This window comes from Simochromis diagramma, unplaced genomic scaffold (assembly GCF_900408965.1).
Source record: "Simochromis diagramma unplaced genomic scaffold, fSimDia1.1 OVJJ01000682.1, whole genome shotgun sequence".
Taxonomy (NCBI): domain Eukaryota; kingdom Metazoa; phylum Chordata; class Actinopteri; order Cichliformes; family Cichlidae; genus Simochromis; species Simochromis diagramma.
The window spans coordinates 3,459,933-3,478,178 of NW_024387359.1; the positions used below are offsets into that span (position 1 = coordinate 3,459,933).

General features: G+C 40.0%; 1 protein-coding gene across 1 annotated transcript; it reads left to right on the forward strand.

The window, feature by feature from the left end:
* Positions 1-259: 259 nt before the first annotated feature.
* On the forward strand, positions 260-17,949 carry naa25 (N-alpha-acetyltransferase 25, NatB auxiliary subunit). Its single transcript, XM_040007374.1, has 24 exons — positions 260-394; positions 1,921-2,006; positions 5,756-5,894; positions 5,974-6,092; positions 6,215-6,289; positions 6,376-6,483; positions 6,828-6,906; positions 7,178-7,289; positions 7,430-7,519; positions 8,708-8,880; positions 8,974-9,086; positions 9,180-9,387; positions 10,727-10,816; positions 10,899-11,079; positions 12,697-12,796; positions 12,907-13,058; positions 13,142-13,267; positions 13,357-13,600; positions 14,421-14,544; positions 14,640-14,705; positions 14,790-14,887; positions 14,981-15,091; positions 15,216-15,356; positions 15,827-17,949. Exons 1-24 carry the CDS (start codon positions 337-339, stop codon positions 15,947-15,949), a joined length of 2,916 nt encoding a protein of 971 aa, XP_039863308.1. The 5' UTR covers positions 260-336; the 3' UTR covers positions 15,950-17,949.
* The last annotated feature ends 297 nt before the right edge of the window (positions 17,950-18,246 follow it).

Below are 18,246 nucleotides of genomic sequence, written 5' to 3' on the forward strand. Positions count from 1 at the left end.
AACTGTTTTTTTTTTTTTTAAACTTATTAGGCGATAAACACAGCTAAACAATATTTACAATTCTTTTTTATCTATCTGGATAGCGAAACATTTAATCTGCCACAAATACACGAACTATTCTAAAACTACTTTCCTTGGCTATGAAATAAATTTTTAATCGTTAGCAAGCTGTCTGTTTTTCATATTGTATTATTATAGGTTTAAAGTCAAAACTTGAGACAGGTTTCATCCTGACAATACTTTTGCGTTTTCAGCGAGAAATAAAATCCTTTAGTCTTTCCTGAGGTCGCTTCGAATACGCATGCGTGAACAGCTACTCAGCAGGTAAACTACACCATGGCGGCGAGAGGCCATGTGCAAGATCCAAACGACAGGAGGCTCAGACCTATATACGGTAAGTTTTCAATGGAAAGTTACACATTTCTTTGTGTGTGGAGGTTCGGTAAACACAGCTGTGCCCTGTCCTGGAGAAGATGTTTAAACTAGAGGCTGCTGGAGTCGTGGGGCAGCGATGCGGCCCCTCCAGCTGCAGCCACGGACTCTGCTGCCCGCAGCGCCCAATGACAGTGCACCTTACCCGGTTTTCAACCAAGCCGGGGTAGAACACATCTCCAGTGTCGGGTCTCTGAATGAAACAGCCTGTCCCTTTTAAATCTATAGAGATTCTCGGTGGTGTTGTTGCAATGAAACGTGTGGACATTATTTGTCTTTCGGCTTGACTCGTTCTCAAAGTCGAAGTGCTTTCTCCTCTAGCTAATGGGCGCTATTTAACAGCGTAGCTTAGCTTGCTAGTGTGTCAGCTAAGCTGCAGTCAATCAATAAGCTCCTGCACATGCTGCAGGTTGAGAAAAAGAAAAGTTGTTCGTTGATGCAAGTTGGCTTCCACTGTCTGACATATATTTCCTTTGCGATTAACGCCACTGTGACGCTTTAGTTGTTTTGTAGCAGACTGAAGGTTCCACTGTTAACTCCCAGCTAAATTTAGGTTCATAGTAGTTTAAGGACAATGCTTCAAGCTAACTCTAGCGGTTGAGATGTAATGCTTGCTTGCTAGCTAGCTGTCAGCTCGCGGACCTTTCAGTAACAGTGCTGATGAATAACGTAAATAATGGACTATTTGGTGGTGTTCCGTGAGGGGAAATTAAAACAGTTCACACCAGTTGAAGCTGTTTTAATTTCTTTTACTGTTAGTTTTGCACTGATGGAAAATAAATAGTATTTCAAGTCTACAAACCGAAAATACGCATTGTTTTATGTGTGTATACATATCTGTGTGCGCGCGGGGGATTTTTGCGCCCCCCCCCCCACCCGTGTTACTTTGGGAGTGAAGCTTAAACTGTAATGCAGTTAATGCAGTTTCACTGCAACTTAGAGCTGAAACTTGATCAATACCGGGTCTTAAGTACACCTCAGGGTTCCCCTGGTTTCTGTAGGATTTGGCAACTTTTCTCTCCTGTGATGACAGTTTAAACCGAGAGAATAGACATGACATAATCACACTGCTGTCTGGTACGGTTAATTTTGGCACTCAGCTGTACTGAGGTATCTCTTGTCTATGTCTGAAGCCGCATACTTTAACCATTCACTAAGATAAACTGTATTTAATTATAGTGAAAGATTTACTGGCAGTTATTTTCATTATCTGCCGATCATTTTTACAGGTCAGTTAGACATGAAAGAAAGCATCTGTAGCCCAGATTAATATGGTAAAATTTCAAATTTTGTTTAAACAGCGCTCCAAACCCTTGAAAATACTATCCTGCTCTGCAACACGAACCCTGATAAGCTGGGCCCACTCTGATGTTTTTGCTTAGAAAACAGGAAAAAAAATGAATCCAAAACCAAAATAGTTTCTGAATTACTTTGTCAATCCCCCAAATAAATATTAAATAAAAGCGATGTTGTTCTTGTGCTTCCCAGATTACCTTGATAATGGCAATAACAAAATGGCGATACAGCAGGCAGATAAACTGCTGAAGAAACATAAGGACCTGCACTGTGCCAAGGTGGGTGACTAAATGACTGTTCATGCTGAAAGTGTTGAGCTCTGTTGGTGTTCTGTGAGGGTTCCTCCACTGTTGCAAGGAACCTGTACAGGTCTGTAGGTCAGTGGAGCTTATGTATTAAAAACAGTATATTTTATAAAATTTTAGTGTCAGTGCTCATCTGCTCTAATAATCACATTATTTGAAGTCCCAAAATATGAAGAGGGACGCATCAAGGTTTTGCTCAGGCTTGAATTTCAGTGCTAGTTACAGGTGTTGCAATAATCCAGTGGATTCATGCACATCTAGCACCTGTAAAGCGGAATATTCATGCACACTATTAGAGATTTGCAGCAGGACTGGACAGCTGTCTTAAAGTCACAGAATTAAAATAACATCTGGACAACAGGTCAGAGGTACACTTGTCAGTTCGGCATGTCTCAGGAGTAGGGCTGTGCCATTTTCCCAAACTGCTGTTCAGTTTGTCCCCTTTTTTTCCTCTTCTTAACAAAGTGGACATGGTCCAAAAGGCAGATTTGGGCCTCCATTATACTTATTTGCGGACAAAGCCTCCTGGAAACCTGATAGCTGAGTAGTCATACTTGTTATGCTTTTTTGAAGCCCCCGGTCTAGAGTGAATGTATATTTGTAATGTAAATTCTCGGAGCAGTCTGCACAGTCACAAAAAACATTGATGTGGACACTCACACTTGCCGTCTAATGAAATTCAAGGATGTAGAAAGTATAATCCCGGTGTTAGTAAAAACTGAGTTTACTAATCTTGGGATTATAGACACTCTGGATTTTCAGTCCCACAATGATAGCTAACTCTCTCAGTTAACTCGGCTAACTCTCACTCTGGTAACACTTTAGATGTCCAACAGTTTGAAAATTTGAAGTTGACTTTCATCTCCGCTGCAGATCACCAAAATAAACTGTTTTACTGGTTTGATCTAGAGCTGGGTGATATGGCCTACTATCCATACCACGGTATAATTTGAAGCATGTGCGGCAACGATATATATCGCGATATATTTCTTTTCTTCTGTAGAACGTATTTTACACACTATAAGGCACACTTAAAATCCTTTAATTTTCTCAAAAATCGACAGTGTGCGCAGAAATCTGTCTTTACTACGACTTTAGTAAGCTATGAAGGCGCACCGCTTGATGGATTGTCGGAGCATTATGGCTGCCATAGTCGAGGGCCTTGCGGAGTAATCTGGGTCCAAAACTCTGTCAACTTCAGGTCCCAAAGTCAAACGAACACTGCGGCATCACTGAGAGTTAACAACAGTCTAAATTTTTTCATCTTTAATAAAATGATCAGTGTTGCTGCTTTACCAGGTGTAACAATTAAGTTTAACATCCAGACATCCATGAAAACAGAATTTATGAAATTCAACGGAGTTAGAAGTTAGCAGGAAGTTAGCTCGCTAGTTTCCACCTAAACATGATATAGCATGTTCTGACTGAGAGGTTTCTGAAAAACTTAAAACGTACAGCTCTGCTGTCACTTTCAACATAAATGAAGACAGAAAACTAAACAGCAGTGACATTTGTAGGGTTACTAGGGACTAGCTCGTATATAATGATGTGCTACTTGAGCGCTAGCAAAACAGCTACGTTAGCATAACATTAGCACAGTGAAGCTGAAGGATGAATGCAAACTTTTTTCTACTCGATAAAAGTTAACGTGAGGGTTTCTGGTGGTTAGGGACAAATGCAATTGCATGGTAGGATGCTATAAACGGACCAAACTTCAGTTAGGAGAACAACTGAGATAATCCATCCACAATACGAGGTTAGTCATTAATATACTGCAACAACATGGGAATAGAGCAGCCGCGAGAGAATTCCCTCATTAATGAATCAATGGTACGGAAGTGGAGGAAGCGCAGTTTTTGGCTTTCCCCATATTCCAAAAGTGCTTCGACTCTTTGCTATTACTGTTGCCCAGCATAATTTGCAGATGATGTTGTTTGCAGCTGCTGCAATGCTTTCAACCAAAACAGGCGCAGCTTGATGACGACATCAACATGCGTTATCGCGATAGAGCGGTATAGTCAAAATCTCTACTGTTGGCCAAATTTATATTGTTTCTACCGTATACCGTTTATACCACCCACCCTTAGATCCATGTTTATTTTCAGCTACTCTCACTGTATTGCTACCAAGTTATAACAAAATAATTACTTTTTAATATAACATGTAAAAATTGGTAGGATTCCTGATCTTGGTAAGAAAGTTTTAAAACTGATAAATGACGACTGAGTAGGTCAGACTCATTAGAGTGACTTTTTCTCCTATCTTGTTTTTAAAGTTAACGTCCCATATCTTAAGACTTCGGGACATGTGTTATTCCCTGTTCTCAGAATGTATATTACAAGTTTCAGCACTAAATACACTAAATACTTTTTTGTGTGTCTGTAGCTTTAAATGCTACTGCACTCACCCCTTTCAGCAAGAGGTCTGTGAGTGACAGAGAAGGGCAGCCAATAGGAGCAATGTGGCTCATTCAATAAAAATAAGATTGCTAAGGATGTAGCAGGTCTACATCCTTAGTCCACGAGACTCTGTTGGTTCTAACTCCTCAGTAATACTCTGTTGGTTACACAGAAGGCAGGAGACCCGACGGCCGAGCGTTTATTCTTGTTATACTCTTTTTGAAGTCTGCTTGGACACACAGTAACACACATCCAGTATTTGTGTGTTGGGTCAGCCCATCAAGTTTCCACATTGTTGTCCCTCAGCATTGTTTTTCTCCAGAGCGTGCGTGTGTGTGTGTGTGTGTGTGTGTGTGTGTGTGTGTGTGTGTGTGTGTGTGTGTGTGTGTGTGTGTGTGTGTGTGTGTGTGTGTGTGTGTGTGTTTTATATGATCAAACGACTTCTGTATGTCCAAGGTGTGACAATGGTATCCAGTCATAATCACAGTCTCATCTCAAAATTATTTTCTAAAACAACAAAAGCATAAAGATGTTGGCATTCGCTATTTTTTTTGCAGCCTGTAGCAAAGTAACAGTTAAGGCCATTTCACACCGCTGCAAAAAAGCAACAGGAAATTCAAATATGAACTTGTTGCGTAACATATATAAACACTAAATGCTTTGCTTTTTAGTTGAAAACTCACCGTGAAAAAAAAAAAAAAAAAAAATGAAGTCAGCATCAGGCAATCATGAGAAGGTCCTGATGTTTCTTAAAAAAGAAAAGGAAGAGTCTGATTCTGGGTTGATCCAATTCCCAAGTGAAGCCAGAAGCTGGTAAAATTTCCAGGTTTCATCCTGGAGTTGAAGCTGTATCACCATCACTTATATTACATACTTTGTACACTGCCTCCATCAATGAAAGAGCTCTCTGCAGTCAGATGGGACATTCCCAGACTGCAAGCAATCAGCCAAAGTGGCAGAGTGTCATTGCAGTACTGTAAATTCATGCTTAAGGCACACTGTACACTGAACTACAGGTGGGCCACTGCTGCAGTGTTACAGGTGGAGCTCTAAAATGATCAAGACAACAGAAATTTAATTTGTTTATTAAACTGTTTTTGACATCAGAAGGTTTTAGGTTCTTAGTGCATCCTTGTCTTTGGAACTGTCTTGTTGAAAACCTTTGTTTGGGTTGCCATTGTGCTTCTAGCTCTAACTGAAAACCTCTGCAATGGCTTGCCATTTTATTCGTGCCAATGAAATCTGTAATGTTTATCTTTTTCTCTTTTTTTGCCTTTTCCTTCTCATTCAGTTTTATAACTCAGTCTTTTCTGCTTCCTCCAGGTCCTGAAGGCGATTGGCCTTCAGAGGACTGGAAAGCAGGATGAAGCTTTCACTTTAGCCCAGGAAGTGGCCACTCTCGAGCCTACTGATGACAACTCGCTTCAGGCTCTGACTATACTGTACAGAGAGATGCATCGTCGTGAGTATATATGCGCACACATGAAAGCTGGTATTAACATTGGATGACTGAATATTGAATATGTGTGTGTTGTCCACAGCTGAGTTGGTCACCAAGCTGTATGAGGCTGCAGTGAAGAAGGTTCCCCTAAGCGAAGAGTATCACTCTCACCTCTTCATGGCGTACGCTCGTGTGGGAGAATACAAAAAGATGCAGCAGGTGAGACAGCTCAAAAAGAGCACATATGAGCAACAAGCAGGTTTATGGGCTCCCGTGAAAATGAATTCCATTGATTTAGGAGCAGAATTAATGTATTAATGGCTACATCCTCCTATTTACAGGCAGGAATGGCCTTGTATAAAATTGTCCCGAAGAATCCCTATTACTTTTGGTCGGTCATGAGTCTTGTGATGCAGGTACAGGAAAGCTTTTATAACATGAATGCTGAAATATTAGAATGATTGGTAACAGACAGTAAAAGTACTGTGTGCTTGTTTCTAAGGCAATCTCAGCCCAAGATGAAAAGTTGGCTCAGACCATGTTCCTGCCTCTGGCTGAACGCATGGTGGAAAAAATGGTCAAGGAGGAAAAGATTGAAGCAGAAGCAGAGGTGAGTATGTTGGCTTTATGACTTCAGTGTTATGACAATGGAAACCAACTTAAATGGACAGCAGGATTCTGGCAAAATCCCAGTTACTCAACTTTTATTTTTAAAATTCAGAATTTCCTTTGGATTTTCATTAACAGCTGAGAGAGTCTTGTGTTTTAAGTTACAGTAGTCATGTTGGCATTAAAAAAACTTTTAGTGAATGAAACCCATGGCACATTAATTCCCAGAAAAAAACCCTGAATTCTGCACTTTAGTGTTAACTGCATACATGTTTAAGATGAAAATACAAATGTTAGAATATTGCACAGTCCTTACTCTTTCACTTTAACTTTTGTGTTCTGTAGGTGCAACTGTATTTTATGATCCTAGAGCGCTTGGGGAAATGTGTAGAGGCCCTTGAAGTGATCCGGGGCCCACTTGGGGGTAGGTAGATCCCCACACACACTCACAAACACACACACTTTCTTAAATTGACCATGTGACATTAATACTTTGAAATAGCATCAGTCATGTTTGGCAGGAAGAAGAAAGTTATTTATATTTAAAGTAAGCTGTAGTGAGAACATAAAGTGTTAAACAGCATTCTCAATAAAATAACAGGGACAGTTTGAAGTAATGTGGCACGCATGGCTTATAAATCTGATGCTGTGCATTCTGAAATTCCTCTTCAGCTAATACTTGTATTTTTGCACAGAGAAGCTGACCAGTGAGCTGCAGAGCAGAGAAAACAAATGTATGATGCTGTACAAGCGACTGCAACGCTGGCCAGAGTGCAACGCTTTGGCCCACAAACTGCTACTTAAAAAGTGAGTGAGCTTTATCTTAACAGTGCACAAGCTGTCCAAGACCAATAACTGATCAGAACATGGCATCAGTCGATGCACATCACTTCTGATGGAGTACAGATATCAGCCAACAACAACCAAAAAAATGTGTTTCTTTGCAGTCCTGATGATTGGCAGTTCTACCCGGCTTACTTTGACTCTCTCTTTCACTTGGTGGATCAGTCGTGGAGCCCGCCAGAAGAAGGCGAACAGTGAGTACACAGGTGTTTGAGTTTGAATGCATAAAGATTTCCATCTGTGTGAACTCTGCATCTGTTCCCTTACTTTAACAAAACCCACACATGATGGTTAAATAAGGTTGGGCAATTCGGTTTTCCAACCAAAAATCGTCAGTCCAATAACCAACGATTATTGGACGGAATATATTTGCGCATGCGCTGACTTTTTGATGGGAGGAGCAGTATAATCATGCACGGACTGATTTGCGCGTTTAGAATTTGTAAGTCTGGTTTGGAAGGAATATTTAATTTAATATTTAATAATTATTTAATAATTGACTTTCTTTTCTTGTTTGTTTCAGTATTAATATAGCTACTTCTTGGATTGTTCATTTACATATTTGAGATGCGCCAAATCGCACAAAAGACTTAACATTACGTTGGAAGTTGTTTTTTGAGGTTTTTTATGTTATGAAAGAGACATTTTGATTTTTAACTTTTTAATTTTTGTTGTTTGATCGAGTGTGTAAGACAGATAAACTCTGGAACAGCCTGTAAACACTGTAATCGTGGAAAAAAGAAGCCAGTTTCTCTTTGTTTCCCTCCCCACCATTGTGTTTTTTTATTTAAATAAAATATTTTTGTGTTTTTCTGAACATAGGCTACTGCCTTTCTTTCTTTCTGTTGCGAGTTGGAGTAAATGAATCGCTGCATTTGAGCGCACTCTGAGGAGGGTGCATCTGTTTGCAGCTGCTTCTCTTAGCTTCAACCAACATTATCAGCAAACTTACCCATGTGCAAATAAATAAATAAATAAATCACTCTTGTAAAAACGATCAACGGAAAGCTGAGCCTATCGTCGATATATTCGTCCAATCGCCCAACCTTGTGGTTAAAAGTCCCTTCACTAAGGCATTCCTCATTTAACCTCATTTAACATATTTAACCTTAAAAATCCCTACTAGTTGCTGAAAGCCATGTGTTAATTATTAAATGAATTATTAATTTAAAAAATACACACATCCTTCAGCAAGACAAACAAGATGTGGAACACCTTGTGTCTATGACCGTCTGCTGTGCTGTTCTCCAAACTTTATAGAGGATATTTTTTTCCAAATTAGACATTATATAATATTATATATGTCCAATTTATCTCTTATTTCTCATATTATTATATCTTGTCAACTCTGAAGTTTTTTTTTTTTTCTGTCAATCCTGTAGCTGTTCAGAGGGTTCAGTACATCACACTGTGGTTGAGGTGGTGAGGTTTGTGGAGGAGAGGATTAAGGGGGAGGACAACAAAGAGTCCCGCTCACTCAGAGGGCCTTACTTGGCTCGTCTTGAATTAATGCACAGACTGAGAGAAAGAGGCTGTCCTGAGGAAAGCCTGCTAGGTAAAACACATACACACACATATACTGAATAAGCATGTATTTATGTATGTCCTGTTGCCTCAGTCTGACAGTCTGTTGGTTGGCCATAAATAGGTGAGCCTTTAGAGTTAATGGTGCAATTCTTCAACAAGTTTGGAGACAAGCCCTGCTGCATCACTGACCTAAAAATATACCTACACCTGCTGTCTCCTGAGCAGCACGTTCAGGTGAGAGAAAGTTAAAGCAGAACTGTGGAACTGCCTCTTGCAGAATGAAAAGTGTGGTCGTGAAACACATTTCTGTCTTTGAATTCTTTTTAGTTCATTAATCATCTTAGTGAAGCAGTTCCACTGGGCAACCAGGAAGAGGAAGGATTTGCTTTTCCAGAGGACACCAAGGCGCTGCAGAGGCATTTGTGTGTGTGTCAGCTGAGCCGTGCACTAGGGCTGCATCATTCCCTCGACGTGGATGGCAAACTTCATCTTATCACAGAGCTTAAGGCTCACTATCATCATGGGCTTAAGTTTGGTGAGAGAAACATTTTTATTCACTCTTAGACCCATAAGATTGACATTCATTCAGGATCATCAGATTTTCCACAGCCAAGAAGTGTGAAATCTTGTCGTGGAGCCAGACAGATATGTGATGTTGTCAACAGCAAAGTGTGAATGCCTTCCTTGTTTGCTGGCACATTTCTTCTGATAACAGCAGCGTCCAGTTGAACATGCTGATAGTTGATTACTAATAGGGCTTCTTTCTCAGAAATCCTAGGAATAAAAAAGTGCTTTCATACATTTTTGTGTGTTCAATAAAGTTATAAAACTGCAGTTATGCATGACATAGACTGTAAAATAGAAAGACATTGGTAACGTTATGTCATCTATTGGTTTACGGACTTAAAATTTTCAAGTGTCAGATGTTTGTTTTCTTTTGTTTGTTTGTTTGTTTGTTTGTTTGTTTTTTTAAGCTGCTGTCATGTTTTGTTACTCTACAGCCGTAAAAGGCTGAGGTGGGCGGGCAATGTGGACATTTAAGTTTATGAATGCAGTAACTTGAGAATGAAACGAGCTTCAGGAGTTTCAAATTGATACCACAGGTGCATCTGCTAATTATCTGTATTACTTACTTTACTAAAACGAGACATTTTAAGATGTTGGGGTTTTGTTTTTTTTTTTGGTTTTGGTTTGGTTTAAGCCAACCCAAAGTGGCTATTAGATGGACTGCAGATGGATGTAGCTTCTGGGTCTGAAGAGCAAAGCAAACATGTATTCTTTCTAATTAGCAAGAGGGAGCTCCTGTGATGTTTGCAATAAGACATCCAATTATATAGACACGTATGCAACAATTGCCTAATGACTTTGTGGTCTCAGTGACCAATATTGAGTACAAACTAAAGGCCATTTTGTAAGTTATGGTCCCAATTTGAATAAAAAAGGACGATACACACAGGGTATGCTTTGCTATGATTGATAAGCTGTTAGCCAATGAGCAGATAGTGTCCCTCAGTTTACGGTTAGCTAATAAGGTGAAGGTAAAAATGCTCAGCTTGAGGTTTCAGATAGTAGGTCTTCACTAACCGGTAGGTGACATCACAGTGGCTTTGCCTGTCTTTCATATACAACGTGTAGCACTTGGGTATTGGCTTCATTTTTCATTTTCATTTTTACAGACAAGCATACTTTTCTTGGTCATATTTGGCATGTTTTTTAAGATATAAAGGTGACTTTGTTGGACGTTTGCAGTCAACATTCTAAGAATTGTAGGGTAGGGTGACTTAACTGTACAAGAACTGAACACTTTTAAAGATTTTTCTTGTGTTCCTTGTGCATGTTTTTGTTTGTTCTGACTTCTTGGTCTCTCTGAACAGGAAAGAACGCTCTAAAGACGGAGCTGCAGTTTTCTGATATGTATTGTCTCATGGCCGCTCATGTATACATTGACTTATGGACAGAGACCGGTGAGTTTTTCTTTTTCAGTGCAGAACTTCCTGTCTCTCAGTAATGTGATGTGTCTAAATGTGTGTATCTGTATGCCTGTAGGAGATGAGGACATGATGTGGCAGTGTTTGGGTCTCCTCCAGGAGGGACTATCTCACAGTCCTTCCAACGCCCAGTTCAAGCTGCTGTTACTGCTCCTGTACTGTCGACTGGGAGCGTTTGAGCCTGTAGTGGACCTTTACTCAAGCCTGGATGCCAAGCATGTACAGCATGACACCATAGGGTCAGTACAGAACATGTTTCTGTGGTGAAACATGGAAAGAAAGCGGATTTCTCGTCACACAACATTTGTTGCCGATGGTTGGTCGCTCCTTGGGGTTCTAGGCTCCGGTTGCTTAGTTAACTATCTATCTAACATGTCTGCTACCATGTCATATGTCGGTCAACAGCATACTTCACTTTAATTGGTAGTTGCTTCAATCGTTTGCAACATAACATCTATAGTATTCCTTAAGTTAGGAAACTGACTTCAATTCAATTTTATATAAAATAAAATTGAATCAAATGAAAAGTTGGAGTAGGGCTGCCACGATTAGTTGACTAGTCACAAGTCGACGACTAATTTAATTGTTGACGCGTCGTTTGAAGCTTTGTCAGATCCCAAAAGACGTAGGAATAAGTAGGATTTAAGAGTGTAATAATGGACTGAAACAGAAGATGGCAGCACTGCATGTACAAGGATGCCAGCTGCCGTTAAATCCCCAAAGAAGAAGAAGCTGTGTCCGAATTCAGGACCCGTATCCTCCTGTGCCCGCATTTGTAGGCCGATTACGTTATAGCGACACGACGAAGACTGTCCAAATTCGAAGACTCTGACAAATGCGGCCGACAAATGCACCCTTCGTTTCCCCAGATTTGAAGGATGGGTTGGGTGTATACTTCGTGGCCCAACCTATCCCAGAATTCCTGCTCAGTTTCCAACAATGGTGGCATCTAGTTAGTTTTAATGTTACTCTTATTATTCTTTCTGGGTCACAAAATAAATGTTTAAAATATTTTCAGGCGAGAATGTAGCTGTGTAAACTTCAAATATCTGTTCAGTTTATCAAGACACCACATATTTTCAAAAGCGCTCCGACGTTTTCGGAGACGTCTGTTACTCACCAGCTCGATAGCTAGCCGGGGTTCAAGGCTCACTAGAGCCGGTGAGAACACCGGACTCCCGGCAAATCGTTTTCAAACCCACCGCCGTCTTTCGCTACTCAGGTTAAACATGATATACAAGTCATTTAGATAACTTAAAAATGTTATTGTTTGGCTTTTTTCAGTATTTTATTTGTTCCTGAGTAAATCGGTTTGGCTGAGATTAAAGTTATAGTTTTTACACCACTGAATAAACATCAAGCAGACAACTGATTATCAGAAGTGTGAGATGCTCGAGAATATACTCCGGTGTCCTGTTATATTTTAGATAGCAAGGAGCAGACGGCTGAGTTTATTAAACTCCACCGAAACAATCTGCAAATTTCATTAAAATTTAATAAACCATCATCTTGTCTTTATTTTTAGTTAGCACAGACCTTAAACACTTAAAGCTGTAAGCTAATGATGGTTATATAAGAGCAGATGCATGCTGGTGCAATAAGTTGTACGTTTTACATTTAATGGATGCATGATCTGATTAGTCGACTAATTGCAAAAATAATCGGTGACTAGTCGACTATCAAAATAATCGTTTGTGGCAGCCCTAATTTGGAGTAAAAGAATGTTCGGACTAATTTTGTACTTCGGAATGTGTCCTTGCCCTCATCAGAATCAGAATACCTTATTAATCCCCAAGGAAATTATCTGAGCTTTGACTCAGACACTTTAATTAAAAACATCTTTTTAATTTTTGCAGTTTTCTGTTAACGCGCTATGCTGAGTCACTGGGTCAGTTTGCTGCAGCCTCCCAGTCCTGTAATTTCTCCCTCAGGTTTTTCCACTCGAACCAGAAAGATGTAAGTCTATCCCTCTTTGTGATTTAACTGCAGAGACTTTTACTGGATCTCCTGCTCTTACGTTACCTTCCTTATTTATCTCTCCTTTGCCTCTGTCTTCTTTCCACCAGACCTCAGAGTATATCATCCAGGCATATAAGTATGGAGCGTTTGAGAAAATCCCAGAGTTCATTGCTCTCAGAAACAGGTTAAACCAGTCGCTGCACTTTGCCCAGGTCCGCACTGAGAGGATGCTGCTCGACCTCTTCCTTGAGGCTGATATGTAAGAATATTCACACTAATTTACATAAACTTGTGGATTTCTATCTATAATTGATTGTGATGGTGTATTTTTCTGTTTTACAGTGTCTTGAGTCTGGAAGAGAGTGTGAAGGCCATGTCTTTGTCTGCAGAAGAGGATGACATCCCCTGGGATTGTATGAGGGACAACAGAGACCTAACTGTTTTTACGTGCTGGGATCCTAAAGACAGGTATAGTCCTTTTTTGGGGGGGTTTTGGTTACAGAGACGCTGGTACTCACAGTCTCCAATCCAACCCTGTGCCACTCTTTTGTTTACAGACAGCTAACAGATGAACACAGACGTCAGTCTCTAGAGGAAGAGTCCATGTGGCTCAGAATACGTTCTCTAACGCTTCGCCTCCTCGCCTCATTGGCTGCGTTGGCACATATGCCCTCACAGCAAAACTCTGAGATATCTAATGAGAACGGAGTGGGAGACAAGACCTCAATTCTCAGCAGCCTGCTCTCCCAGCTGAACCAGGCTCTACAGACAGCAGCTCAGATGGCAGAAAAACACATACAGGTGCACACAAACAAGCAAGTTTCTGTTATTGTAGCGTCTTTACCGTTTAGTATAAAGTGCCTTGAGGCGACTGTATTATTTTGTACTACACAAATACATTTGAGTTGAAGTCAACCTCACTGACTCCTTTGTCCCATATACAAAGGCTCACTTCACAGCAATACATGAAAGAGAAGGCAAAGAGTGATTATTTTATTTATTTATTGTTTTTAAACATGAAAGGTGATGGCATATGCATTCTAACGAATTTAAAGGATTTTTCTTTTAGACACAAAAAAGTCTGAATTTCAACTGTCTATTTCTTAGTCCACACGTTTGCCCAGAAAATGCATCACTGATTGCACAAAATGAATTCTGTTCTCCAGGAAGGAGCCAGTGCATTAGTCTAGAGTTGTACGATTTGAGTTTTAAAATCGTGACTGTTGGGCAACTAACAGTTTATTTTTAGATTCAAGAATCAAACAATACAAAGGCACAATATTTCAACAAGAAATCTCCTCCAGCTGGTTAGTGTGTGTGTGGTGATGGTGTGCTCACCGTGTCCCAGTCAGCAGTGAAACGATCTTAAACGGAAACTCTTTGATCAGGAATACACCTTATGATCTTTTATTATTATCATGTATCAATTTTAACATCCTCCCCAAATGTATTGGATCCATGTTGCACAGAGTAACTGGAATTAACCTAATTTACAGCAACCCCAAGTGGTCAGATGAGAGTTTCGACCAAATCTCTACATCATCCATATTTTCACATGACGTTTGCTGTACATTTGCGCGGACTGGAGTGCTTTGCTGTAATGGTGATGTTGTCATTCCAGTATCCATTCCTGGGACCACCCTCGACCCGTCTGGTCCTAGCTTTGTCCAGTGGAAGCTGTCAGTGTCAGGCTGCAGCCCTGCAGTTGTCTGTCCACCTACATGAGCTCGAGACGGCTGGACTTGGTAAGAAGAGACAATGGTAACATGAAGACTAACAAACTAATTGGATTTAGCCTGATAATTTTCTTCTCTCCACTCCTCCTTATTTACCCTCCTAGATGGGTCATCCGAGCTTCAGACACAGATCTGTAACGGTTTCAAATCAATAGTAGTTCAGCTTCAAGGTGAGTCACTAGATGGTTTTCTTTATCAAAAATAAACATTATTGCACATCTGGGATGCTTCATGTTTTCCTCCTCTGTCCACAGAAATCCTGAATAAATGCAAAGGAGATTTATTGGAAATGAAAGAAGGCAAATTAAAAACCCAGCCGTCCTTATTAGAAAACCTAGTCTTCTTTGTTGAGGTGAAACATCTCAGTTTCTACACACACAGTTTACAACTTGTTTCCTACCAAATCTCACGCTGTCTATAATATGCACCACTTTATTTTGCTCAGACCGTGTGCATAGTCCTGTGGATGGCTAGTTACTGTGCCAAGATCCTTCGACCACTGAAGACTAGTTTACAGAAAAAGAAAAAGAAGAAAAAGGATGCAAACACAGCTCTGGTACAGTTGCCGCTTTCACTGCTTCCATTTTTAGGTGTACTGTATTTGCATATGGACTCATAAACAATACTCTGCTGTCCACCTACTTGCCCTGAACACTGTTGTTGTGTCTTTTCTTTTCCAGCCAGTGGTGATGTGTGGCTTCCAGGAGCTGACAGGGAATTTGCAAGACCTGCTGACACAGGCCATGGAGCATATAAAGGGCCAAGAGACTGCCATGACATCACTTAAATTGTCCACTTTAACCTTGGAAGGATACACACAGGTTAGTGCAGAGAAAAATATGTTTTTGTTCTGTTTTTGTTCTTTAAATAGAAACAAACACAGGTTTGGTAGCTGACAAAATCTCCAGCCTGTCCCAGCTGCCATAGGACGAGAGGAAGGATACTCCCTGGATAGTTTGTCACAGGGCTAACGCAGATAATCATTCACTCACATTCATACCTATGGGCAATTTAGAAGACCATGGGTGGAAGCCGGAATACCCGGACAGAAACGACACAGACACAGAAAGGCCCCGCCCATATGGTGGATTCAAACCCAGGACCTTCTTGCCTGAAACTAGTAATCATTAGATATTTTCTATTAGGATTGAATTTATACCTTAATTTGCAGAAAGACATAACAGGGTTTGGATATTACAGATCTTAAATCTTTTAAGCCTCAAATCCAAAGTTTAACTGTAGTATCTCCCGCCCGGCTGTGAGGTTTCACCTCCTCTTTCATGTGTTTCAGGAGGAAGTGTCGTTTACGAAAGCTGCTACGGATAAGGTGCAGTACAGTTACCTCCGCTCCCTACAGGAGGTGGGAGATCTGCTCAAGAAGAGAACAGAAACTATAAAGAACCTCAAGATATGAACGCCATCACGCATGTCCAGAATAACTCGCCCTCGACCATCACCCCTAAATGCCCCACACCACCATCTACTGTCAGCCCACCAGCTATCCTACAAATCCTTCCCTCTTCACTGATGATGGAAGTTCCTGGGCCTCCCATGTTCTCAGTCATTTCTGACCTTGAAATTCTCACTCGGCGTTTGTGAGTTTTTGATGTGTTTTTCTTTTTTCCTTTTCTTTCAACACACACCTCTGGAACATTTGCAACTCTTATAGCACATAAGCTTGTAATTAGATTCATGAATTTATACAACAGTTCTAAGTAAAAATGAGGAAAAGAGACATGTTCCTTTAACAGGTGCGGAAAAAAAGAAAGAAATATATATATATATATATATATATATATATATATATATCTCTTAGTGAATACGCAGTTTTAGAACAGCTAATCTAATAAATTATTGTACATAATAAAGAGCAACAACCACAACTCCGTGACTAAATGAGAATATAAGACACAATAAACCACTATGTGTGTTGGTCAGTTATGTTTCCTTTTTTATTATTTTTGACTTTATTATTTTCTGGTGAGTTCCAAAAAAAGAAAAACGCAGTTGAAGGATTGCTTTTCCAGCACATTGGAGAGCAAATGGGCACAATTTTGCAATGAACTCTTTGGACGCCTGACCGCCTGCAGGAAGCCTTCAGACTGATGTTTCCCCATACACAAATTATTGTCATCGTCATTTTAAAAAAAAAAAAAAAAAAAAAAAAATTCCTTTGCTTCGTGTACCCTGTGTGCGTGTATGTGACTTTAGCACTAAAAGTGGAACCACCTCTGTAGTTGCAGTATTACAAAGAGCAATGTTGGAATGAGTTACTTAATCAGGGTTGGGTTTTTTTCTTTTTTGGGGAGGTTATTGTCTGCCGCTCTTTTTTGTTTGTTTGTTTTTTAATACTAGTGACACCATTAGTGGAAGCGGTGCTTGTAAACACGGTCTTGTGGAATCAGGTTGTTCCAGCACAAAGAAGAAATCAGGCTTCAGAACTTTTAGAGACAGGAATGATTAGAATTATTTAAGAGACCATCTATGACTATCATAACATGAATGTTCACCAAAAACATGCTTTCTGTTGAGGCTGCGAATATGCAACTGCTTGAATTTGCGTTGCTGAAGGAAAAATGAAAAAGTGACATAAAGATAAATGCAAAGGAGGCTGTGACTAGACTGGATATACTGACACTCATGTTCATACTAGACCAGATTATATGTCCAGCCAATATGCAGCTTCATAGTAACTGTCCTGGGACAACTCTTCTGTCTCAGGTGTGTTTCACAGGCAGACATTGGACCTAATTGTAAATAGCTGAGGCAGCCTTTTTTTGAAGTACTGTGTGTGAGTGAGGACTTCAGTGTGTTTTTAAAAGCAGGTGCAGTAGATGCTATGAGATTTGTCCTGTGTTAATGGTTTTGTCATTCCCGCTTTATTCCCTCATCTTCCTTCCTCCCTCCCCCTACTAAAAGACTCGTGAACCAAAATGGTGTCATCAGCTGCTGCATCTTCCCAATTTGTGCAAAATTAGCATCTTGTGCTGTCATCAGTAAACAGGAGGTGGAGGAAAGAAGCAAATGGAGGCATAGTTTACAAATACCAAGGGGCACTGATGGCACTGCAGGTTGTGTGCAGTTTTATTTATACTGTTGTAAGAATTTGGCACAGCAATGTGAATATGTGAGTAAATGACAAACTCTTCCCCTTCCTGTTAGTCCTGAATATGCATTCAGTGGCATACACATCTGCTAATAAATGCCTTTTTTTTTTTTTTTCCTTCTCTCTTTAAAGAGTTGAGCCCATCTGTTTGAGTGGTTGGACAGAAGGTGTCTGTGATCTGATTACATGTGTTGAGAATAATGGTTGACAATCTGGAGTGTCATCTTGCCACCCTCTTTTGTTAGAAAATGGAAAACAGAAACACTGGAATGTCAAAGCTTTTTTTAAATAAAACAAGGTAAATGTGAGGATTTTGCTGTATTTTATGTTTTTTTTTATTATCAACACTAGGAAAAGTAAAAGTCTGCTTTAGATTTGGACAACTTTTCTAAATTGTAGTCCTACAGATATCTCCACAGATGCTGTTTAACAGGACCAGCCAACCAGAAGAAGTTTTAAAAGGAGGGGAGCTACACCAGCTTGTTTCAGACACAATGAACTGAAACTTTGGAAATAAGCTCAAAATACAAGTACAGAAAATTGATGTTATTTAGTTAGTCAGTCCATGGTGATTAAACCCAAATCATGAAGTTCTCCTATACACA